The sequence below is a fragment of the Molothrus ater genome, chromosome 1, assembly GCF_012460135.2.
Source record: "Molothrus ater isolate BHLD 08-10-18 breed brown headed cowbird chromosome 1, BPBGC_Mater_1.1, whole genome shotgun sequence".
NCBI lineage: Eukaryota > Metazoa > Chordata > Aves > Passeriformes > Icteridae > Molothrus > Molothrus ater.
The window spans coordinates 138,688,628-138,715,230 of NC_050478.2; the positions used below are offsets into that span (position 1 = coordinate 138,688,628).

General features: G+C 34.0%; 1 protein-coding gene across 1 annotated transcript in view; it reads left to right on the forward strand.

Moving 5' to 3' along the window:
* The window catches only part of CSMD3 (CUB and Sushi multiple domains 3), a 595,264-nt gene that overhangs the window by 433,825 nt on the left and 134,836 nt on the right, over positions 1-26,603 (forward strand). Inside the window, exon 32 of the mRNA XM_036400790.2 lies at positions 20,590-20,706. Within this exon, the coding sequence (XP_036256683.1) occupies positions 20,590-20,706 (117 nt within the window). The remainder of the gene's footprint in view (positions 1-20,589; positions 20,707-26,603) is intronic.

Sequence of the window (26,603 nt, forward strand, 5' to 3'; positions counted from 1 at the left end):
GTGTCACTTATAATCTACTTAGCAATCTTCCAGTGCTGTCTGTTGTAACTTCCAGTGAAGGGAGAGTATTTTGCTTGGAAGTACTGCCATTGTAATAAATTGAGAAAAATAAGGACCTTATTTCAAAGATGAAAAAGCCCATACTTCTTAGGATATGATGACGCTGAATAGATGTTTTCACTTTTTTTTTTATTGCTTTTTCCTCCAGTTAAGAATCAATGGAGTTTTTTAGTTATGTTCCTGTGATATATTATATTTTGACCACATTTTCAGTGCTTTCCACTTTTGTGTGATTTATGTCAAGAAAAACAGAACTTTTATACAGATATAAGAAAGATCAGATCAGTTAATTAGCTTTCATGTACAGAGTCGGCAAGAAACAATTTGAGAGCTGAATCTAGCTCCTGAAAACCAGTCTCACCTACACAATAAAATTTGCATAGTAGAAATCAGATTCCTCCATTCTTTAGTTTGTATTTTTGCAGCTGCTTTGAAACTGATAGAGTTACAGTGAAATATGGTATAAAATACCACCTCAGTGTATACTGGGGGTTTATTTTGTTAGTTAATTAGTTACAAGAAAAAAATTGAACAGATGCTAAGATTATCTAGGCTAATGTGCTAAGGTAGTGGTATTTCACTATGGATGTTAAGAACAGGATGTAATGAACATCTGTGGATGCATTATTAGTAAGACAGAGACAATGATTAATGTTTTCTTTCAGCTTCAACAACTATAGGTAATTTTAAATTTTTGGTAGCAAACAATAATTGTTTACAGAATAGCAAAAAGACAACTAATGGAAAATCATATTCATAACTGAATGTGAAAACCTTGTTTCCAGCAGAAGAAATAATTTATTGATCACTAAAACATTTTACTACATTTCATTACAGTTGAATCCTTGGAAATATTTGAATCCAGTCTTCAAAAACTTCCATCTGTAAGATATATCTAACAATATCTAATATTTTTAACTGACTATGAGAATATGCCTATGCTTAAGATTTATTCACTTTTTTATTTGGTAGCAAAACCAATTCAGGATATTATATCAGTTTCTTTTGATCTGATGGCTATTTGAGGCAGCTCAAATCAGGTTTATATCTGAAAACTTTTAGGGTAGAAAAGAGATATGCATAAAATAGCATAATGTTACTGCTTATTGTTTTGTAATATAGGAAATGCTGACAACTTTTTCATAAATTACTCAACATTGTTTACTTAATCAGAGGCTTTATAGATCATATTTTTATGCACTTTATACAAACAACCATACGAAGAGTTGTAATTTAAATATATTTCAAATTTTGAATGAGGAATGAGTTGGGCAACTGCACAAGCCAGAATATTCCTGCAGTTAATGAAGCTGAATGTTACTGGTAATGACATGCTCTGTGTCTCTGTGTTTTATAGTTCCAAAGTAATGGTCAGTTTCACCACTTAAGCAGCATATTTTACTTAAAATTGTCATATGTTGACTTTTTACAAAGCATTTCTCACTTTCTTTTTGCCCAGATCATCATGTTTGTTTTGTAGAATCACATAAACAATGACCGGAGTACTTGGAAGTAGAATAGAAATCAGTTAGGATTTTGCTTTGAATGCAAAAATGCTATTTAAATTCTGAATACTCTGAAAGCTTAATTCTAAACTTGAAAAATCAATTGAAGGCATTTTGAAAAAAATATGAAGGATTTTATTTTATTGTTATTGAACTGTCTTCTGAATTTTTGTTCCCAAGCTTCCACTTCCAAATTTTTACAGATTTATGTACATTGCTTTACCATTCCAAGCTTTCCTTCCATATAGTCAGTGGAGAGAGACAGGTTTCTTAAAAGGTCATCAAGGGGCATTCAAAGAGCTGGTTAAGAAGGTATATTTTTCCATTTGCATTTGGACTGCATTAACAGGATTTAATCTGCTTGCATGCTCAGCAGAATATGACTTAGAACAGCAATACGGGAAATACTAGATCTAGTGAAATATCTGAATATACTGTGTGGAAACAGTACTGTTTGCACTAAAAGCACACAAAAAACTCTATTTTGGAGGGATATATGTGTTAAAATTTAGCAGCTAGATTTCTGAGTAAAGTAAAGAAGTAGGCATCTAAGTCTGAGTGTACCTTAACCTATAAACTTCACACTACAGACCCTTTTCTGTGTGAGCAAACTCATTATTCCTCATGCATGCAAAGGAGACCATTGTACACTAAGAACTATCAAGTCAAAAGCTGAAATGAGAAAATCTAGCTTCCACATCGTGGAATTTGCAGTAACTGTCTAGGGATTTAGTTGTCAGTATATACTTCTCAGAGACAGTGGTCTCATTCTTCTAAGGATGTGTGACTGGTTCTTTACTGTAAAATATACAAATAGTTTTGTAAATAGAAAATGAAACTAATCTCTTTCTTTATGGCTATGCAGACAGCTGGTATTTTGCTGAAAACCCCACAGTTGTTTTTTTTTTTTAATATGTTTAAGTTACAAACTCAGCTTTTCTTATAGATTTTCTCTTCATATCAGAAAAAGTTTGAAAATTTTACTGGAGTTAACTATAAGTATTAACAATTCTGGAAAGATCGGAAGACAAAAATAAATACAGACAGATGCTTATATTCACAGCAAGAACTACTCTGTCTGACCTTTTGCATACACATTTGGAATTCATATTATGGCTTTACAAAGTCCATTGAATAATAAATGTTGTGTGTAATTATTCTAGGCTTTCATTTAAGAAGTAATAATATCATATAATGGTAAGTAAAGTATTAGAAATGAAGAAAGTTGTTAATTACAATGATCTTATTAAAATCAACTGCCAGAGAACCCTAATTCCCAGTGAATTTAAAGGATTAGTTAAGTGGAGTGCATCAAAAACCAGTCACTTCCTCTTCTGTTGAAATAAATCTGCAGCCAAATTTTGGGAGCTGAGTTTAATGAAGGAAATGTTATAAGAACCAGAAATACTTTAAGCTATAAAAAATGTGGGGGCTTTCAGCTTCCATTTTTTACTTTCTTTACTATAAAAGAAATTATTTGAAATCAAGCATATCTATTCAAGCCACAGTTTTAAATGATTTTGTACACAACTGTTAGTTTGATACAACATCATGAATTAGCAGGGAAAATGTAACAGCAACTTTAATATTTTTGAAAATAGTGTTAATTATAAAATATGTAAATTAATTGACAGAGTTTCTAATTTGTTTGGCAATAAAGTATACAGAAAGTACCAATGAAAATACATAGTAAATTATGTGATCTTTTTTCTCTTTAGAATATTAAAAACCAACACTTCTCTGTGGTTTGAATATGTAAATTTTCTAGTAGAAGATTGAAAAAAACATTACCTTAAAAAAGTCTTCATAATGTATTTTGAGGTGCAGAGAAAAACTGGTTTAACAGTAGTTTACATAAATATACGCCTTTTCCTTTATTCAGTATTAGAACCATAGGTGCATATTTTTCTTTGAAGATTTTTTTCAAGCAGACAAGGTGACTTCAGGGTATTCTGTTCTTAGAAAGAAAAATATATCTCTACCGTTTAGTCACACAGAGAAGCAAATATTTATTTTCTAAAGTCTGCAAGACACTGAATTAGGACAGTATTATGTAATATCAGTTCATAATCATGGTAACTTAATTAATTAATAACTGGAATTAAAGAAACTGATCCAGTCATCTGCACTGGCTATAGCTGACATGCATATTTCTAACCGAACCTCAGGCAGCAGTCAGAACGTCCTCACTCTTGTTTAATAAGACCTCAGTAATGCACTGGAAGAAGATTTATTATGTGGAATATGCTGGTGGTTACATCCATAAGACTCATATTTCATTGTCTGCACAAGTTTTGTCATCTCCACTTTGTCTGTCACAGTGGAGACTGGGGGATGGATGGTTCTGATCAACAGAAGAAACCTGTAATTAAGAGACTGCATTGTTTTAAAATTGAATTCTATTTTGTTTTCCTTCTTGACTGGGCTACATAAAGCATTTTGCCAACATACTATAGGAATGTAGGCAAGGACACTGTCCAGCATAAAAATAAAGAGCATAGCTCCCTCTTGCAGATCCCATGTCTCTTGACATTTAACTCAGGAGCTGCTCGTGTTACAGCCTTTTTTTGCTGATGTTACACTCTTATGAATGAAAAGTGTCTTTTACAACAAAACTTTACTCTTAGGTTCGAGGTTTTTGCAAGAATCTTTTAGTGACATATTTCTGTTTTATGCCATAAAGACTAGCTGAGTTTTAAGAAGTTAATATAAACATCACAGCACCATGCAATATGCAGTTGTGTATTCCATCTATTGCAGAAATTATTTTGTTGCTATAAATTTAAAAGATTACGATTTCTTCCCTGTTGTACTGCACATTTTATATGTTTCTATTATTTTGTTATTCCATTACTGACTTAGGTGGTAGTTGAAACCTTTAGTTAGGTGACATGCTAGGAAATACACTGCTTTATGTTGGGGTTTTTTAAAATATGCTTAAAAACAATATTTTTACACATTAATCTATATTTATATTTACCATTGAGAGTAAATACAAGTAGTAGAAAACCAGAGAACATTATTTTCAGTGATATTTTAATTATTTTCAGTTCAAATGCTGATGATTCAGTAAACGTCTTCTATTTCAGTATAAAATAAAAGTATGGAATGAATAGAAAAACAGCTGGTCTAAAGCAGAGAAGATTTTCTCAATGGGAGTAAATGTCACAATAATATGCTCCAAATGTATCTGAAGTGTCTATAATGCATTCAAATTGGACACCCTAGGAGGAAAGAAAGAGGAAAATTATTTTTTTTTACTTTGTATGGGGAATAATATCAAACTAGGGAAGGCTGTTGAAATAGATTTGAAGACAACAACAAAAAGGTAAGTATTTACTGTTGAAGTCATGTAGAAACACCATGTTAGCATATTGCCAATCAGAATCAAAATTTAAATGGATCACCAAAAGAGGTGATGAAACAACACAGTCAAGGGATCTAGTAGATATTAGGATATGCATTTCAGGAAAACTAAATGTTTTAGGAAGCAGGTAGTAGAAATTGTTTAAAAGAAGGTAGTAGAAATTGTGGCCAAAAGGGTTTTGAGAAAAAAAAAAAAAACAACCAAAAACCTAATTTAAGCAGTAATACAGTTTTGCAAAGATTAAAAAAGTAAAAACATACTAAAGATTCAACAACAGATCAAGGCCAAAAATAAATTCAAAAACAATGCTATTGAGGGGAAGGAAAAAAAATAAATTCCTTATCTATTATGTTGTATTTCTTATATTACCTTACTGAGGTAACAGGATAAGTAGTGCGTTGGAACCATTCCTTTGGCCTGAAGGAACTGAGTCAAAATAAGGAAAATCAATAAACAGAAGCATAGCAAGTTGCTAGGATTAGACAGTCTTTTCTGTGTAGTGGTGAAAGAGACAGATATGAAGTGTTTGAAGTACAAATGTTGACCTTGAGGTTAAGTTAGCCTTTCTGATGAAGCAGAGGGAGGTGATAAACCTGTCAGAAATCTTCCTTGATGAGCAGCTGGCCAATTTCCACAGTTAGAAAATTGGTAGAGATTAGTTACAAAAAAAACCAAAAAAACAAACTAGGAGACACATTGTTCAACAAGCTGAAGAAAAATCAATATAACTTTTGAAGAGGAATGTGGATCTTTTTAGGATGTCTTAGAGCTCAGCAAGCATATGGGTGAAATTAAAAAATAGTTGTTACCATGTAATTGAATTTATAAAGATTTTTGGCAGTGTTCCATGAAAAAAATACTATCTTTTAAGGGAAAGTAATAGAATGCATTAGGATAATATTTGATTACAAGGTAAGAATTGAAAGTTGTTGATGTGATGTCCAATTCTGAGTTATCTAGAAAAAAATCAATAAACGAAGGCTATCACAAAGATCTCATATAGGTGATATTTTTGCCCAGCGTCTGGGAGGAATGATGAGGAGGACTCCATGGATATCAGAAGGCTAATTGATTATTATACTATATTATTGCATACTATATTACATTACATGTAAACTTAATCTGCCAAGCTCTCAATTCTGCCCACAACTGCACTCAACTGCACAGAATCTCATGACTGTCTGCTGACCGACAGTCTGGATATGCACTTGGCCCTGGTAGGCCAAGGAAACAAAACACCATCACTTTGGGTAAACAGTCTCCATAGTGCATCCTACTTTAGCACAACACAGGAGCAGCAAATGAAATAAGAATTGTTTTGATCATTCTTTGCTTCTCTCACTGCTTCTCTCAGCTTCAGAGAATGTGAATCCCACAATCCCATGCATATTTTTCCTATGAATTGTGCAATAGTTGTATTGTTCCAATAAAAATTCACATAAAATTGAGATGACAAAGTTCACATTATCACAAAAATTATATGGTATAATCATATCTAAAGTCAAATGCACAGAGTAAAAGGTACAACAATTTCACTTCTGTTAAGTGCAGATAAAATGCTTATATAAGAGAGAACCCTGAGCATAGACATGTGATGATAATTAGATTTTGGTTGTGAAGTATCACAATATCATAGAGTGGGTAAGCTTGGAGGGGACCACAGTGGGTCACCTAGTCCAACCTCCCTGCTCAAGCAGGTTCATCTCAGAGCACGTGACACAGAATTGTCTAGACAGTTCTTGAATATCTCCAATGAACAAGACTCTACAAGCTCTCTGGGCAGTGACCTAAAAGTCAGAAGTTCTTCCTCATGTTCAGGTGGAACTTCCTGTGCATCAGTTTCTGTTCATCATCTTTTGTTATTCCTTGGCACCACCAAGAAGAGCCTGAATCTACGCTCTCTCACCCTCCCTTCAGGTACTGATAGACACTCGTATGGTCCCCTCTCAGTCATCTCAAATGAACTGCCAAATAAGCCCAGTTCCCTCAGTCTGTCCTTGTAAGAGAGATGCTCCAGTCTAAGATAAATTACCTTGAAATCATTATTACTACTCTTTTGCATATTATAAAAATTCTATCAGAATTATATTTGAGGATTTTTTTCCCTCACAGAGCATCCTAACCCATTATTTATACTCTGATGAGGCAGTGTTAACAAAAAAATAAACAAATATAACATGAAAGTCATATTTACTTCTTGCCTGCAGATACAGGAGAGTCTATTTCTCAGCACTCATAGTTCAAGGAAAAATAGAATTGGAGTTTTTTATATATAGTCCTTATTACAACAAAATAAAAAATCTTAAATTTTTGAGAAGTGTAATTAAAATCTTTCCAATGCTGAGAAATAGATCTGTACTCTTCAACTGGGTGATTTGAAATGTAGTAAATAAGATTCTCTGAGTTGCTGATCCCTAGAGATCCCAGTGACATGTGTGAAACTTTCCCAGACACAAAAGTTTCATGGGTATTTTTTTTTCTTTGTCTTCTGCATGTTTTAAATGTCAATTCTGTATTATTTAATTTTATATTTTCAATTGGTATTTGTGCTCATAGCTGTTCATTGACTACTTATTTTGACTATTGTTCCATTTTATAGTTCTTTCTGACCCTACTTTTCCTTCCTGTGTTTTAGGAGTCCCTTTTCATAACTTTCTTGATTAGTTTTATTGATTTATAATCTGAATGTGTCTTTAATTATGGATAGTGTATTGTTTCCGTCTTATTTTCTTCCTTCTTTTTAATTTTCTGTGGTTCATTTTCCTTTAGTGAGTTTGAAAAGTGGTAATTTCTGTCTCTGTAAAATTAATTTAAAAGTCTGTGTGACAAACCTAAACAACAGTGATGGAAAAGAAAGCTGAGATTGAGAGGATTACAATGACCTCAGTGAATTTATCAGTAACTGTCAGATCTCAAATTTAAAATTACAATCATTAACTGTTCCTGCAGTTTCCTTTTAAACTGCTGATGCACACACACTCAAAATATTTAAAATCACTTGGAAACAAAGTGATCATCATTTGAAAACCTAAAGTGTCATTCTAGTATTGTAATATTATTTGCAGATGAGTCAAGAAAAAGCTGATTCTTTGTTCCAGCTGTGATTCACTGCTAGTGCTTAAAAACTCATTTGGGTAAAAGAACATTCTAGAGATGTGTAACTAGGCAGTATACAACAACATAAAGGGGGTTTGAATGGGCAATATACTCATTACAGAATCACAGAATCACTAGGTTGGAAGAGACCTTCAAGATCATCGAGTCCAACCCATCCCTGACACCTCAACTAAACCTTGGCACCGAGTGCCACATCCAGTCTTTTTTTAAACACATCCTGGTATGGTGACACCATGACCTCCCTGGGCAATGCATTCTAATACTTTTTCACCCTTTCTGTAAAAAACTTTTTCCTAATATCCAACTTATATTTCCCTTGGCACAGCTTGAGACTGTGTCCTCTGGTTCTGTCAGTTGTTGGCTGGAGAAAGAGACCAATCCCCACCTGACTACAGCCACCTTTCAAGAAGTTTGAGACAGTGATAAGGTCACCTCTGAGTCTCCTTTTCTCCAGGCTGAACAACCCCAGCTCCCTCAGTCGTTCCTCACAGGGTTTGTGTTCCAAGCTCCTCACCAGCCTCGTTGCCTGCTCTGGACACGCTCAAGTGTCTCAGCATCCTTCACAAACTGAGGGGCCCAGAACTGGATGCAATACTCAGGGTGCAGCCTCACCAGTGCCGAGTACAGGGGAAGAATGACCTCCCTGCTCCTGCTGGCCACACTATTCCTGACCCAGGCCAGGAGCCAGTGGCCTTCTTGGCCACCTGGGCACACTGCTGGCTCATGTCCAGTTGGCTGCTGACCAGCACCCCCAGGTCCCTACAGTGTCCCCAGCCTGTAACACTGCAGGTTGTTATTGTGGCCAAAGTGCAGGACTCGGCACTTGGATTTATTAAACTTCATCTTACTAGACTCTGCCCATCCATCCAACCATTCCAGGTCTCTCTGCAGAGCCCTCCTACCTTCCAACAGAATGACACATGCTCCCAGCTTAGTGTCATTTGCAAATTACTAATCAAAGGCTCAATCCCCTCATCCATGTCATCAATAAAAATATTGAACAGAACTGGCCCCAGCACAGACCCCTGAGGACACCCCTGCTGACTGGCCCCAGCTGGATGCAGCACCAGTTCACCACCACTCTCTGGGCCCAGCCATCCAGCCAGTTCCTAACCCAGCACAGAGTGCTCCTGTCCAAGCCACGGGCTGCCAGCTTCTCCAGGAGTGTGCTGAGGGAGAGTGCCAAAGGCCTTGCTAAAGTCCAAATAGACAACATCCACAGCCTTTCCTGCATGCACCAGACAGGTCACTTGGTCATTAAAGGAGATCAGGTTGGTCAAACATGACCTACCCCTCCTAAACCCTGCTGGCTGGGTCTGATGCCCTGGCCATCCTGTAAGTGCTGCATGATGATACTCAGCATAAACAGTTCCATTGCCTTACCAGGTACTGAGGTCAGGCTAACTGGCCTGTAATTACCAGGATACTCCTTCCCACCCTTTTTGTGAATGGGCATCACACTGGCCAGCTTCCAGTCATCTGGAACCTCACCAGAGAGCCAGGACTGTTGGTAAATGTTGGAGAGCAGCTTTGCAAGCTCATCTGCCAGTTCCCTCATCACCCTGGGATGGATCCCATCTGGGTCTATAGTTATAAATATCCAAGCAGCTCAGCAGTTCTCTGGCTGCCTCCTCCTGGATAACAGGGGGACCATTCTGCTCCCTGACACCATCTACCAACCCCGGAGGATAGCTGTCCTGAGGACAAGCTGTCTTCTCACTAAAGACTGAGGCAAACAAGGTGTTAAGCATTTGCACGTTCTCCTCATCTGCAGTTACTAAGCTCTCTACCACATCCAGTAGAGAGAAAAGGTTTTTCTTACCCTTCCTTTTGCCATTAAAATATTTGTAAAAACATTTTTTATTATCCTTTACAGAAGTTGCCAAATTAAATTCAAACTGAGTTTTGGCCTCCCTGATATTTTTCCTACATACCCTAGCACCCCCTTAAATACTTCTTGAGAAACCTGACTCTATTTCCAAAGATGATACATCCTCTTTTCACTCCTAAGTTCCTTTGAATTTACAGCTTCCCTAGCCCTAAAATGATGAAAGTCCTATCACCATAACAAGATTCAGGGGCTGATATCACTTATGAGCTCTATAGTAATAAGTAGATTTTTTGTTCTGTGAAGTTTGAAATGAACTTATAAAGTTACTGAGATCTGAGAAAGCTCATAATTTAACTTTCATCCTCACATTTTTTATGTTTCTTCTGCTTAGAAGCCATCATCATGCTCTTCATCATATAATAGAACTTATTCTTTAAACCAAATAAGTAATGAAATCTTATTAGATATGAAGAGTGCACAGATGAACAAATAAATAATAAGTAGGCTATATGACCTTCAAAAAGAAAAAAAAAGGAAGTTTCTCCTTGGAAAGGATGATTATTTCTTGTGAAGAGATCTATAAATCCTTACACATTTTTGATTCATATTTTCTGATGCATTAATCTCTCAATTCTGATATTGTAGCTAAAATATGTTAAGCTTTGTTAATCTCTGATTTATTTTTACTTCTGCACATCTGTCATATAATGCTCTTTCCTCTTGCTATCTTAATATACTTGAAAGACTCTGAAATGGTCTTCCCCAGAAGACTGCCAATTTTCTTTTCTCTTCTTTTTTATTCATTTAGTATGTTGGCAGTTAAATTGTTTTAAAATCATTGTTCGTTTTCCCTCAGCAGTTCCTTAAATATCCTGTCAAGTCTCCTGCAGGCAGTTGACTTGAAAAGCTTGTTCAAACTCTTATTTAGTTACTTTTTTTCAGCTGTGGAAACTATAACACTGGTGTGCTCTTTCAAAGGAATGAAGCTGTGCTGAAGCATAGGCTGACTGCAAAGACCTATTCCATCTCCATTTATTATGAGCAGAGAGTGTTTCACTGCAAAGATCTTTATTCTAGCACAAAAGTTGTTAGAAAATGTTTTGTCCTATTTGTTGGCTTCATTCTCAGAGCCTGCTACTTTAATTCCATCTCATTGGCAAAAGAAAACAAAACATAAATGAAAGAATACAACATTATTAAGGGAGTGCTTATGCAGTGAGAGACTCCTGGAAAAATATCACACAGCTTTCTGCTGGTTTTATCAACTGGAGCAGTGAGAAACATGAACAAGAGGAGCTCCAGCTCCCCTGCAAACATCTCCCTCCCATGCAAGTCAGGGAGAAGTGAGATCCCACCCCTTGTTCTAGAGGAAAGCAACATAAGAAATTTTCATCATCTGCACACAATTCCTTCAGAACAAAAATATTAATGCATTAAGTATCACTTGAAATTTTAGAAGACTATACTGCACTGGAAATTAATTTCATCCACTGCTCCCTGTTGAAGAAAGCTTTCTTTCACAAAGCTATTTCTTGCAGTATTAGCAGAAAAATGAAGAATTAAGAACAATTGTCTGAAATTTAGCTATTTTAAATTCAAAATTTACTAATGCATCTGTTAAACAGGGATTTAAAATTTCCTATAATTTAGGATTAATTTTAATCTGGTTATTTTTAGCTTTATTTATTAACTATTAATATATTAATCATACTTACTTGGTTACCTATTTGGTATCTGATTATGCTATGGAATATTTTGACATTTACATGCCACAGGCCTTGATAATAAGTCATTCATGATGTGTAGCTATACCCTGACATTTAAAAATGGAATCATTATATAGAATTAGATTTTGGGTTATAAAATTGGAAATCTGACTCCTAAAATCTCCTTTAATGTTCTCTCTAGGGCTTTGACAATTGAAATAGGAGCACACAATTTTTCATTTGTGCTTGTTCTCTTTACTGCTCTTCTAAAATGGACTTGAATTTAGTCAGATAGGGCAGAAACAGAATTATGTCTAATTTCCAGCTAATTGCATTTGTTCAGAAAAATATAGAAAAAAATAAAGAAGAAATAATTTTGCAAACTGATAATATTTTGGATTTATGAATAACAGCCAATATTATGAGAGAACTATCAGATATGAACCCATTCTACAACAAAAAACAATGCAGGATTTTGACCTTCTGCTACATCTCAGTTTCTATTTAAAAAAATAATTTCACACGTTTCTTACACTTGGCTAAAATGAGTAAATTTAGTAAATGAATTTTAAGCAACACGTGATTTCAGCACTTGAGAAAACTATATGGGACTTTGAAAACTCTGTGCATCACAGTTCCTTAAGGAAAAACTGAAGAGAACTGATATTTATATTTAATCATTAAATTGAGAACAAGCATTGTTTCTAAAGTTAGATTTCCCCTGAATATAGAACTGCATCTCATAATCAACTGTATAAAATCTGCTTTTTGTATCTTCAGAAAAACATCTAGTTTTGTTTAAAAGATTTCAAGAAACAGAAACTGAATATACAAAGTTATTTGGCTTATTTGGCTTTGGTCGTAAAAGTTGATGAACTGTTAAAAAATTTTCATAGAAATAATTTGATAGTGTGTTTAGTTGCATTTTATGTATTTATATAAACTTTATGTATTAACATCAAAGGCACTGCTAAATTTTCTGCTGCTTCTCTTTATTTAAAAGAAAGAGGCACTTTCCTCTTGAAATGTACTTCTCAAACTGTATCTAATAGTGTTTCTCTGCTAATTATCTGCTACACAGATTCTAATCTCTTTGATTTTCTCCTTACAAGACAAATTTTACTGATTATACATCTTTTAGAAAACTTCGAAAATAGCTGTAGGTTCTTGGGGATTTTTTTTAGGAATTGCTGTTAGGTGTTCTCCCATTTGTTTTGTTTTATTCATTTTTCTTAATGAGTTTCTCTTCTTGAAAATATTAAACAACCCATCATGCTATAGCAGTTGATTTGTGGGTTTAGCACTGCCAGCACCAAAGATATCAGACAAACTTCCTTGTCATCTTAGAATCAATTACTATGCATAGATCCATAAACAATTATAATAAGTACTATCTCTTTTCTATTTTTATATCCTTAACCCATTGTGACAGATATTTATATCTCTCTCTCTTCCAGGAATCACACAATAATTTAATAACATCCCAAAAATATTTATGAGACTATCTAAAATTATTTTATTATACTAGAATTGCTGGCAATTATTTCTCTAATCTTTATCTCAATTTACCACATATTCAAAAAGTGACCAGACAGCCCATGTTCTCATTCTCATTTTAAAGCCTAAACCCCCCCTAGTATTTCAAAACTTTGTGCTAATATGAAAATACAGGTTTGTTTTTTCTTTTAATGGCAAAAACTTGATGTGATATTCTTATTGAAACTTCAGTGCTCTAAAATGGAACAGAAATGTTACCTTCTATGTGTACATTAAAGCCTAGCTTACATATATCTTTCTCTACAGCAATGTTTTATTGAAACTCAAAATCTAACTTTGATCTTTTAGGTTTTTCTGCAACAGTTGCTAGCTGCTTTTGATCTTGAGTTTCTACAATTGCTGATACTTTTTTTAAGTTGCTAGTTAGAATTTCTCTGTTTGGGGTTTTTTAGTTTGGGTTTGGTTTTTCTTTTTCGTTATTGTTTTGTTTGGGGGTTTTGTTTGTTTGCTTTTAAATAATGCCATGATTTCCCCATTTTCTGTTAATGATTCAGGGCCTGCTTTAGTACATTTCTAAATTGCCAGCTTCTGCTGGCCTGTTTTAACTAATTATAATCAAATACTTTTACATATACTATCCTCAGTTTCTTTCTCATTTTTTACATCAGTTTTGATTACATAGTTAAATTCTGTTGTGAAGACTGAAGAGACTACAGTACAGAAATCTATATTCTTTATGTTTTCTTCTTTCATACTGCTTTTAAGCATTATGATGTTGCACTGTCTCTCTCCCTGTATTTTTTAGTGTCTTTTTATTTCTAATGTATTTCTGCTTTTCCAAGTCGCAACTAAAACATACAATTTTTTATCAGATTGTCATTTACATATTCATTGTATTTTAAAAGCAGCTTTAGGTTCATCATCAGCTTCACATTCACAGACTGATATCCACAATAAATATATCTGTAATTTAGAACTTTAGAATAAATTTCTACCATTTTTATATGTTACAATATCTTTTGCATTAAAATTATGTTCTATCTATAAGGTGATATATCAGTCTCTGTATTTATTTTCTTTTTACTTATAACCACTACAAGAAATCATTGCAACTGAAAATCTTGTAATTGGGCTACAAAGGATAAAGAGAATGATATTTTATTACATAAGACTAGGAAAAAGAGCATCCAATGATTTAATATATGTGGAAGTCTGAGCTAGTATATTGTTCATTTTCTTCACAGTAGCTAGTAGGACCTGGATTTTTGCTGGTTCAATAATACCAGGGGGTTTTCATTACTGCTGAGCGGTGTTTACATAGAGTCAAAGCCTTTGGTGCTCCTCATACCGTCCCACCAGTGAACAGCCTGGAGGAGCACATGAAGCTGGGAGGCAGCACAGCTGGGACAGCTGATCCCAAATGACCAAAGGGACATTCTGTACCTTATGGCATCATGTTCAGCAATAATACAGGGGGAAGGTTGGCCTGGGATCACTGATGAATAACTAGCAAGGTATTCGTTGCTCGATGGTGAACAAGTGATTTCATTTTCCTTTTCTTTACAATTTCCAGTTTTACCCTTTCAATTTTCTCACCCCCCCCCCCCCACCCCAAGGGGAGATGAGCAAGCAGGACTGTGTGGTATTCATTATTTATTTTCCAGCTGGAGTTAAACCACAATAATATATTAAATTTTATAAACATAAATCATGTCACTAAGTAATTTTTTTTCTGAACCTAATCATTTAGATGAACTGAATACTAGGTATCTTAGACTGGATTTTGATACAGTGACCCATTAGATAAAAAGTCAGTATCCCATCACCAGTTCTTCAAGGCATTTTTCCTTCCTTTTCCAGACTGCATGCACAGTTGCTCTTATTTTTTGATTGTATTTGTAGCTCTGTAATCAAATTTATCTGCATGACATAAAGCCATATTGTGCCATTCATTTTTAAGCAGTGTTCCCCATTGATTCCATTGAGAACTGCTGTTTAAAAATGGATAGTGCAACATGGCACTTAAATCTGCAAATACAATTAAATTATATTAGATCTTAGCTGTAGGAGCTAGAAAGTAGGTGATCTGAAAGCAAGAGTAGGAATTTAAAACTTCAAGCTACGTTTAAAAAAAGCCTGGATAGCAAAATATTCATTTTTAAAGAAAATTACGAGATTTGAAATTGATCCTCATGCTTAGGTAGTCCATTCTTCACTTTTTTCTTACTCAACTCTTACCATGTGCATTCTTTCTTTTGGTTAAACTGCAAAGGCCTGATGAAAAACATATGAACAATAGGCACATGACTAGGGCTTTTAACACTGTACTGTTTAGCTGGAGGCACAGAAAATTTGACTTTATAGCAGTAGTTAGGCATCGATTACAAGAACCTATTGTTCTGCTGGGTGATTTTCCCTCTGTGGTTTTCAACTACATTTCTTTTACAACTACTAAAATTTGAGAAAAGATGTCGTTCTGATGGTAATGCATTTTATATTGCATTCTCTATTTACTAATACACTGCCATAATGAGGTAGAATGTAGTTCTTTGACAAAGGTAAATGAATACTAATGATCAAGGTGGGTAATCTTCCAGATAAAATGCTTGCCAATTTACATACAGAATGGGTGATACTCTATTGTTTTTGTGATAGGCTTTGTCAAGGGCTACAGGGGATGCTGTTTTACAAGGCAAGATACTATTAAGTTCAGCACATACAGCAACTTTTTACCATTAATGCTAAAAATGTTTTAAGGAAATAGTGAGAAATGCATCAACACACTGATCTTTATCACATTCTTAACGGAGTCAAGTCCCTTGCTCTCCCACTAGTGTTCCATTGCTGACCCTGGAAAGCAGGACAAGGACAACATACTGCATAAAATTTTGGTGAATAACCTAGAATAAGATAGATCATAAATAAATACATCAAGGAATACATTATTTCAGATTCTAAGCAAACATTATTAAAAAATAATGAAATACTATTGGAGAATTACATTAGAAAATATCAGTTGCCTCCTGAAGGGTTTTTTTTTTGCTGGTTGGTTGATTGGTTGGGTTATTTTATTCTGCAGGATGTTTTACATTCAGGGGAATGGTTCTCAGTATTTGTTGCATTTTTTGTTTGTTTTAACAATTTATATTTGTGAGTTTGATGGGTTTGCTAGATTATTATTATAGCTAGACTTTCAATGCAGAGCATAATAATTAGACGAGTTGATTTTCACAATTTATAAGTCTTTGACTTTCTATTCATAAGGAAACTAAACAAATCCTTGCACTATAAAACTGAAACCAAGACAGTAAGACCTACTTAGCTGAATTAGGCATTAGTGAAAGTCAATGGATAGCACGGTACCAGTGGAACTTTTACATCTATCCAAACAACTTGATGCTAGCTGTTTTCTGGAGGCAAAAATATATATTTGCATCAGCTTAATGTTTTCGATTCACTGTAGCTATGGTTTCATGTCCATCTTTGATTTCTGAGCACTAATGTTTAGTGTAGGTCAGGGTAAAATCTCTTCTTGAAACTTTTTGGCATTTTAAGTTAAGCATTTCTCAAAATGCAAGGAAGGAAATACAGTCAGTGAGCTCTCTAAGCTTACTAAAATACGAAGCAAATCTCTTCCTCCTCCCTGACACATTCAGAAAAGTCTTGAAGGACCGTCCGGCTGCTATAAGAGTTAAATTGTTCACTACCTAGTGATTCACAAAATTTAACATTTTCTCAGCTTGTAAAGGTCAACTGGATGCTTACATCTTGAACCAACTTCCCTTTATACTAGTTATTTTTGAGACCCAGGAATGTGAATTCTTGTGAAAATAAGAGTCATCACAGAAGCAGCTGGAAAATAAAGGATATAATAAGAGGAAAAGTAATCTCAGAAAGAGCTGAGTGAAAAATCCAGAATGAGAAGACCAAGGAAAGAAATTCAAGGAAAGAAATACTTAACACAAGTATTAAGTTCTTACTGCTGACTGTATATTGCATATGCCAGAGTGACAAATAGTTCATGTCTAACTCCAGTTTGTACTGAGTACATTGTAGCAAAGGCTGAAGACAACTGTTGTTGAAAGACCTTGTACCTAAAAGATTCTCACTGGAAATCCTGCTTCAGTGTGTGTCTTCTCCCCTTGTGTGAACAGATATATGCCAGCTTCTCTTGTGTGAGCGTATATATGCCCATTTAAATCCAGTGCAGATGTATGTTACTTTCATGGAATTCAGAATGTGGGAAAAATGTTTGGATGTTTCATACAAAGTGTCATATAAACATCTTAATTATCAACTGTAAAAGAAAATGGTATATTCACCTTTTAGAGACTTGGAAGTTATTTTAACCATAGGTCAGTACTAATGAGAACTCTCAGATTTTTGAAGATGCTAGACTTTTTTTTTTCTTAATTTGCAAAAATTGTTGGAATTAATGACTTCTAGATATCTAGAAGCACTTTTCAATAAATATATTGGCTTTTTCAATAAAATTAGTGAATTTTTTGTATCAACTGTCATAATGCTATGTTGATATTTATAATGACATATTTTGTCTAGATCTGTATATAGATTAATACATTTTGCTCTGATTTAAGCATACTAGTGTAAGAACCCTTTTTTACAATTAAGATAATGCCTTTACTAATTGCATAACCTATAAGAATAGAAAAGAAACAGAGTATATGCAAACTTTTATTTTTCTTTATAAGTAAATGTCAACAATATGCTGAGGACTGTATTTAGCACTTTTTTTTTTTTTTAAGTACATACTGCCTTTATGTGCAAGGACTTCAAGTTTCGTTAAGGGTGAAATTATGTTCCTTTTCGTGTCAATGCCATTGACTTTAGTGGAACTGCAGTTTTACCCTAAATTTGCACATAATTTCTGCTGATTGGGAAAGTGTAATCATGATGTGAATGCTAGAGTGGTACAGTGGTACTGGTTATGTACCTTATGTTATGTGTTGGTACTGGTTATGTACCTTGTAGCTTATCCGTTCAACTCAAAAACAGGAAAGAGAAAAGAAGGTCGGGATGATTTTTTTTACAATCTTATTTTTCTTATTTTAATGCTTTTGTTGCTTATATTCTTCCATATTCACTTCTGTTTAATCCAAAATCTGGAATAGAAAATCTTGAGTACTTACAAGCTGGTAAGCAGATATGGTTTTGTCACAAATACTTGCCACATTTAAATAGTGAATATTTCTTACTTTGTGTTTTTCCAGTAAGTCATTGTAAATAAGTGTCTGCAAATGAGCTTCAGCCAAGACACTTACTGCTTCTTGGAAAAAGCCCAGTAGTTCTATTATCTAAATATGTTTTCACAAGAGATTATGAATTCTAATATTTCACATGGTGGTGGAGTAATGGAAGGCACTGAGATTACTCTTTTAGCCACAGAGGGCAATATTCCATGTACATGTGGAAGTCAGTGCTTACTCTGTGTGATCCACCTTCCTAAGTCTCACCAAGAGCTCATCCTGGTCTGGTTCCTGATGGAGTTTGCTTAACTCCAGTATATCTGGAGCATGTGTGTGCATGTGCCTCATCTGCCACATGCATATACATATGTACAAGCAGAAGTTACAACCCTTCTGCTGACATATTTCAAATACCGTGACTTTCACAGCAATCCATTAAATAATTTCCAAAACTGCATGCAAACTGGAGCAATAGGTGCCATCTGCTCCTATTTCAGGTACATAGCCCACCAAACTCTGAAGTTACACCATATGAAAGGAATCCATGCTGATGCAAATTGCATAAACCAGTTCTCAAAGTGTTGGGGCCTTAACTTGCTACATTTTAAAGATGTGTTCTTTTCATGGTATACTCCACCAAACATTTTGTGTGAATTAACTAAAAGTAGTGTTAAAATATGTTATTTGTAACAACACTAATAAATGTCTTGATTTTAGTATGACAAGTACTGAAATAAAGTCTTCTGGAATAGTAGTAAGAAAACCATCTTTTTCTTATTTAATGTAATTCATGAAGTACTAATATTTTGAGAGAATACTACAAAAAAAACCCAGATATGTTTAGCAAATGAAACTGATTGAAATGAAACTCAAATGAAATTGAGTACTACTTCATTTATAAATTCATGTCTTAACAGGAAATAATTTTTTTAAATAGATAAGTTAACAATAAACTCATTAAAAAGAGTTTAAAGAAAGAGAAAAAATATTCTTAAGAGCTGTGACCGTGGTCACAGGGGTTTTCAGGTGAAGGAAGAGACGAGAATGTTGATTCTATGTTCAGAAGGCTTGATTTATTATTTTATGATATGTATATATATTACATTTTCACTATACTAACAAGAAAAAGAAGGACAGATTTCCTCAGAAGCTGGCTAAGCTAAGAATAGACAAGAAAGGAATGATAACAAAGGCAGCTCTCTTGCACTCTGTCTGAGATAGCTCGGTCCTTGATTGGCCATTAATTATAAACATCCAATATGGGCCAATCACAGGTGGACCTGTTGCATTCCACAGCAGCAGACAACCACTGTTTGCATTCCATCTCTGAGGCCTCTTAGCTTCTCAGAAGGAAAAATCCTAAAGAAAGGATTTTTAGTGAAAAGATGTCTGCAACAAAGAGCTTCCATAGTCTTGAAAATAGATTAGGGTTAAATATAAATTAAAGCCCTAAATTACAAAGTGTCTGTGACAAGCAGGCAATAGACATAGGAAGCCACTAACATTGAATAATGTTTCATATATATGCACCTGTACATCTTATGAGAAAAAAAAAAAAGAAATAACGCTGTTTCTTACTTGACATTTTTGAATAATGCCAAATACAAAGTTTTGTTGTAAACTGTAGAAAAATACATTGTTGTGATAAAAAGCATTTGTATCTATCTTCCATTTGATCAAGTATTATGGCTGTGGCAGCATAAACATGATGTTTCTGTGATAAAGAAAAGTATGTGGTCATAACTTCTTATTTATAAAAAGTTATAAATAATTGAGATATAAGTAAGTGGTACATCATGTTCAGTCAAGAAAACCTGACTTTCTTATATCAGTAGTTGTAGTTATACATTATTTTGCATGATGAGTGTATTGGCGTGAGTAAGAATTTACTAGGGTGTAGAAAGGCTGTATAATCTATGCTCTTAACATAGTATAAAGCATCATAGGAATGAATAATAGTTTTGTATGCTGTAAATAATAGCATACTGCATATAAATGACATCATTACTTTTATTAAGAAGGTTTATAAATTTTAAAGAAAAAACAATTGATCTGGAAATCTTTAGAGCGCCATCAATTCTCATTTGATGTATGATAAAATTGCACATACTCCATATGTCACAGGATGTACAAATTTAATCCAGTGTAGAAGTGTAATAAAATTTCCTGTAATATCATATACCAGCATACAACAAATGCACCTGCCTGGGGACTCTGCGTCACTCTGCTTTGTAACACAATTTAAACTGATTTTTTAATGATATTGCATTTTTTAAAACCAATTATCTTCACTTTCTAGCACCCTGTGGAAGCCGATCAACAGGTTCTGAAGGGACTGTATTATCACCAAACTACCCCAAGAATTATAGTGTTGGTCACAACTGTATTTACTCTATCACTGTTCCTAAGGAATTTGGTAAGTCTGGTCTCATTAATATCTTTTTGTTGCTTGGATACTTTCAACAATTCTGGATGATTTGTATGGTTGGTTTTACATAAAATTATTAATGTGGATAAGCTGTTTTAAGCTGATACTTCTATTAACACCTTTATCATTTCATAGTGCATTATTTTCTCAAAACACTTATGTTGGCCTTTATCTCTTGAAATTAGTGTTCAGTATTATTGTCTCACTGTGATAACTAGCATGTAACTTAGAATACTACTGTGATGCTAACCAAATATATTTGTGGTACTACTTCAGGTTTCTTTCACCCAGGGTCATGTGCCTATGCTCTAGAAAGTGAAGCATAGCTCCAGTAAGTCCATGTAAGCAGGGGAAGCAATGTTTATCTTAAATATTTGGTAGCATTGCTTTTTTAACCCTTGGCTTCTCTGCATCATGAGGCAATGGCATAGTCTTTATTGACAAATGAAATTAGAGCAGCAGGTTTCTGCTCGGGTTTTGTAGATTCTCTGATCCTCCATCAAAACCCCACCTCCATACTAACATTTTTTCTGTTGATTAGACAAATATTTTAATGGTGTCTTCTGTCCCATACAAAGACAGTTTGCCTCCCTGGATTTATGAATTATTCTATCTCACTTTATTATTAAATGTCTGTGATACCTGCTGATGGGTTTTTTGTTCACTTTGACTTCTTGGTAAGCAGTATGCCACATATTGAGTATCATTTAAGCTTTAAATATCCATGCTGTGGTTTTATACTTGGAAAATCAGGACTTCATTATGACCCCCAGCTCACATTTCAGGTTATCAAATAACAGGTGCCTGGGGATGGGGATGGGTATTTCTTAACCTTCTTTCATGTTGATTCTGCAAACATCTTGGCCAAATTAAAGACAATGTGTCAGCTGCTGTGTGTCCATCTGCCATACTCATGATATCTGAACTCCCTTAATATCGAATTAGCTTATTCTTAGGTATAGTGTAGAGGTGCGTAGACTACTACAAAATAAATAAGGTTTTTAAAAGTATTGTCTCCTAAGTCGTGCCAATTTCTCATTATTCCAAAAATATTAAGAAAAAATTAAACAGATCTGCACAATTCTTGGTTTATTTCTAGCTATTATAAGCATGGACTTTTGACACATCTAATAATTTTTAGATAAACTGAAAAGTTTATACCCTCCCATTTTCATCAAATCTGAAGTTACTCACTGAATATCATTATAGTGGTGCTCAGTTTTTGAAATAGATGTTAACATGTAAAGCCTTAAAATTACTACAATAATGGATTCAAAATGTGTAGTTTTGTGATTTCCAGAAATAAACCAGATTTCCAAAAACAGCACATGGAAATGGAGACAATCCCACCGCTCTGCATAGTTATTTGGAATAATTTGAGAAATACTGGTTTTCTTACACACTAAGCATGATAGTAACAGTATTAAGGAATTCTGTTTAACTGTTTCACGGTGATTAGACAAAATGCTGATGCAAATAAAAATTATTAAATATGCTTAACCTTAGCATATAAGGATTCATTGACATATTGTGGAATATAAATGTCATAGAATACCTAAACATTTTGTCTGTCCTACTTTGGGATAAACCTTTATTTTTTTTTCTTGTATTTAAATAGTGTATTTTGACAATTAGTTCAGGTACCTGTAGAATATGTCATAGAAGATATTTGATCCACTTTTCTGAATGCAGAACACAAAAGTCTGTTGAAAGAGAAAGGTAAAAAAAGTATCTGGTAGTAACCACTCAAAATGAGGATGACATGACACATTGAAACAAGTGCCAAAACATATAGTTCTGGTTTAGCTGTTTTTTTCCAATGATACTCATACAGAATAGGCAGCAGAATTCCTCACACCCAGAAGCTTACATTTTAAAATCTGAATCTTTCTTTGAATTGTACAGTGATGTGTAATTTTTTTGTAAGTTATTAATACAGATTTTTTCCTTACCTGGGCTCTTTCTGCAATTTGTCTTCAATAAAATTATTCCAGTAAAAAACATTAAGAAAAGCAAATTTTGACAACTGATTTAACTGAAGTTTTTTACATTCAATGTAATTATTTGTCTCAGCCTGAAATTTTACAGTATGACTAATGAATGTGTTTTATCTAATAGCTTTTACCTCTCACTCATCAAAATATATTTAAGTTCAGAGAAGAATAGCCATAAAATGGCAATGCTGAGGTCTTTCAGATCAATTTTAGCAAGTAGAATCTTTTTTTCCTGTAACTCTGTTGTTTTGGATCCTGATAGAAGATATTGCATTAAGTCTTCACTTGCAATTGTTGGTATGTAGGGATCACTCACTGACAAATGGTCACAAAAAAATCTGGCCTTTGTGGAAAAAGACATAAGATTTCATATTTAATTCACTTGGTAATATATATCACATCGTGTAGATTTGACAGAGATTACTCACAACAAAAAAGAGTCAAAATAATCTTTTTGAGAATGAAGGAGTGTGGGAAACCAGGACTCCTGTGTGACTAACCAGTATGATTGAGCAGAAGCCATTTACTGTTTACATTATGCACTTATTTGGAGATTCTACAACTACTGCACACACTGATCACGCCTTTCTTGATTGGTGCCGCTATCCTGTCCATGCGTTCGGCACGCACTCTTCAGAGTATGTGATTGGTTACAGTCCAGGTGCCTCATAGCTCTCTGTTATCAAGTTCTTGTGGTCTTGATATTCTGTCTCTCAGCCTCTTCTTTCTTATTTTAGAATAGTTTATGTCTTTGTAACCTTGATGCATTCCAGAGGGCTCTGCTAAGGAGAACTACAAGCAGTATGCCTGGCGCACAATGTAGTCTAAGTTGCTACAAAGGGGTACTCCAGCAAAGCTGCTGACATATGATAATTTAATTTTCCTAAAGAAAACAGCAACAAATCTGTCATCTTCTCTGTGGCTCCAACTTTCAAAGTGAAATACAGCAATCAAATATTTGCTGAATGGAAACTCTTCAAGAACTGGTTTTGGCATCCAATACAGTATATGAGAACTTAAACAGTTAGAGAAAAAAAAGGTGAAAACCTGGTCAATAGAGACAAAACCCACAAACAATGTAATAATATATTCAGTGTGTAGAAGGGAACCTGGATTAGTTTTTGATGGACTGAAAAGAAAAACTATTTCATCTGCAGCTTCTTGGGTTCTCAAGTCAAAAATTCAGTGGAAAAGTCATTTCAATGTGGACTTTTTCCCAGTGTTTCATTATTCTGTCATGCAGAATCACAGCTGTAATATTTCATACCATGACAGGTTTAAGCTACAAGATAAATGATTCACAAAAGCACACAGTATGCCACAGGCAAAATCTTCTGTAAACATGGAAGACTCAGCTTCTTATCTGACACTCTCCCACTGATATTTAAAGCAGAGTAATGACTGTTAATTGTTCAGTCCTGAAATACAGCTTTGGTCACAATTAAAATGCAGATGTTTGAGATTTTAGTTATTTTCCCTGATGGACATGATCTAAATTGTATGCTCTGCTCTGTATAATGGTGTCATCTATACTTCTTTTTAAATTAATATTTTTAATAGCAAAATCGATTTTATATCAGCTGGCCTCAGCAAATGGCTTTCCTTTTTGTTAGAGCAAAAAGATAGATTGAACATTCATGGTAAGGTATGTACGTGTGGCTTTGAGCTACGCTACCACAAAATAAATATGTTTTCTCAGTTGCCATCAAAAATTATGAAATTTAAAGCAGAGCTATCTTTTCCCACCTAGAAGCTAAAACATTAATAGGGAAAATGTCTAGTTTCCATGGAAACATTTGCTTTACATCTACAGGAAAATATAATAAAAAATAGCAAGAATTTTATTGATAAGAATGATATTTTGGGAGAAGACTTCTTAGAATTATGGCAATGAAGGTAGATCCAGTTTGCTTACTGTAAACAGGGAAATTTAATTCCACTATTCTCTTCAGTTCCTGAATAACTGGCTTATATTTGCATACACATTTATGTCATTTTCATTTTGCTTATGTCTTGTCTTGAATTTCTAAGAGATAGACATGAGTTATTCCATATTAGCAACAAAGGAAAAAAAGAAGTAGAACCAAACAGCTGAACTTTGGGATTATTGTTATTATTAATAATGTCCTTGAAAGAATAATTTTTACCAATTACTAGAAGGTAAACCTACAGATTTTATCCTGCCAGTGAAAATACACACTGATCAAACAATGGTGTCAGCATAGGTTTTCTGTTAGACAGCTCACTGCATCTACAACTATTAGACCCCTTAACAGTCGTGTCACAGTAAAGTTATTTCAGTAGTTTGATTTGATTGCAAACTCAGATTACATTTGGAAAGAAAAAGATAGGCAAGGACAGACCATAAGGAGCAGAATGTGCCAAATGACAACCTCATATCAAGATGGAATGAGAACCAAAATTCTATTTATGATAATACTTATCTGAATTAGAGTCAAACATCTGTATATCTACAGATGTAGATCTACAGTAAAAACATTTTAGTAACTTGAATCCATCATCACTGCTGTGTACATCTTAATATAATTTAAGAAATGTGGCAGATGCATATGGACTGACATTTTTAAAATGTGGAGGGTTTAAATCTCCATCTTAGGTAAAAATGGATGGAAATGTCTGGCTAAATAGCTTGGATCAATTATTTTTAAACATAAACTAAACAATTATTGAATTAAGCAATACTTTGCTGAAAGGGAGATAGAAATGAATGAATATTTTTAAAATATCAAAATGCCACCATAGGCAGGAATCTGATTCTGCTCCTACCCTCTTTTTATACAAGCAAACACTTCAAAGCTGTGAGACTGCACCATTCAAGCAATGATTACTTGTCAACAAGATGGAGTGAAGCCACAAAGACTGCTCCAAAAGCTTGAGTGTCCAACTGTATAAAGTTTCAAGACACTAATTTCAGAAGAAAGAGACAGTGATCCAGCTTGTACCCTATATTTTATAAAAAGCAAGTTAGCTCACCTTTCTTTCCCAAAAAGAAAATTACTTCAAATCAAAATGACTTCCAAGAAAAGGGACCATTTATTTATTTACACTTTTTTATGTAACCATAAAACTATTTTTTAAAGAAAAAAATCATCTATGTTTTTGTATTTTTTCACAAAATTTTTGCATTAAAACATAAAAACTGACTATCACAGGGCACTTCATATAAAAAATAAAAATATTTTAAAAATATGTATCAGTTAATCCAGAAATTTAATTAAATCAAATTTAGTTGAGTAATTCAGTTTTCTGATTTGTTTTCTCAGCTTTCTAAAGTATAGAGTGATCATCATGGAATACTGAGGGTGTGCATACAAATATTTATTGTGAACAATAGGAAGAAGTACCTTCTGTATAAGTAATACCAATAGTTGATAGAAAATTCACACCTCATCCTTTTTTCTTGGTATTCTATTAACTCTGTTGCCATGTTGTTACTTCTCTTACCACCATTCTGATACTGCAATATTTTCAAAGGATCTTGTACTAGTTAGACTAGAATGATTCTTAGTAAATTCTTGAAGCTAAACTTCAAGAGCTCAGGTTTAAAAATTTCATGGCTGTCCTTTTCTTCAGTTTTCTCCAGTCAGCTAATTAAGCTTCATTCAAAAGTACATTAGCAGGAGTTTCATCCATTATAGACTTTAGAAACCCTGGCCAGAACTGAGAGATCATTGTGCAAAGGATATCAGGCAGACACAGAAGTACTTTTCATCCCAGAGATAATAAGCTTAATAAAGGTAATATTTATATGTAATATTTAATTACAATTGCTGAAGTAATTATTTTTAATGAATTAATGAAAATGAGTGTTTCGGTATGGAAGCATTCACATTTGTGTAAATGCTGCTTTATGTTAATTTAGCTCATTGC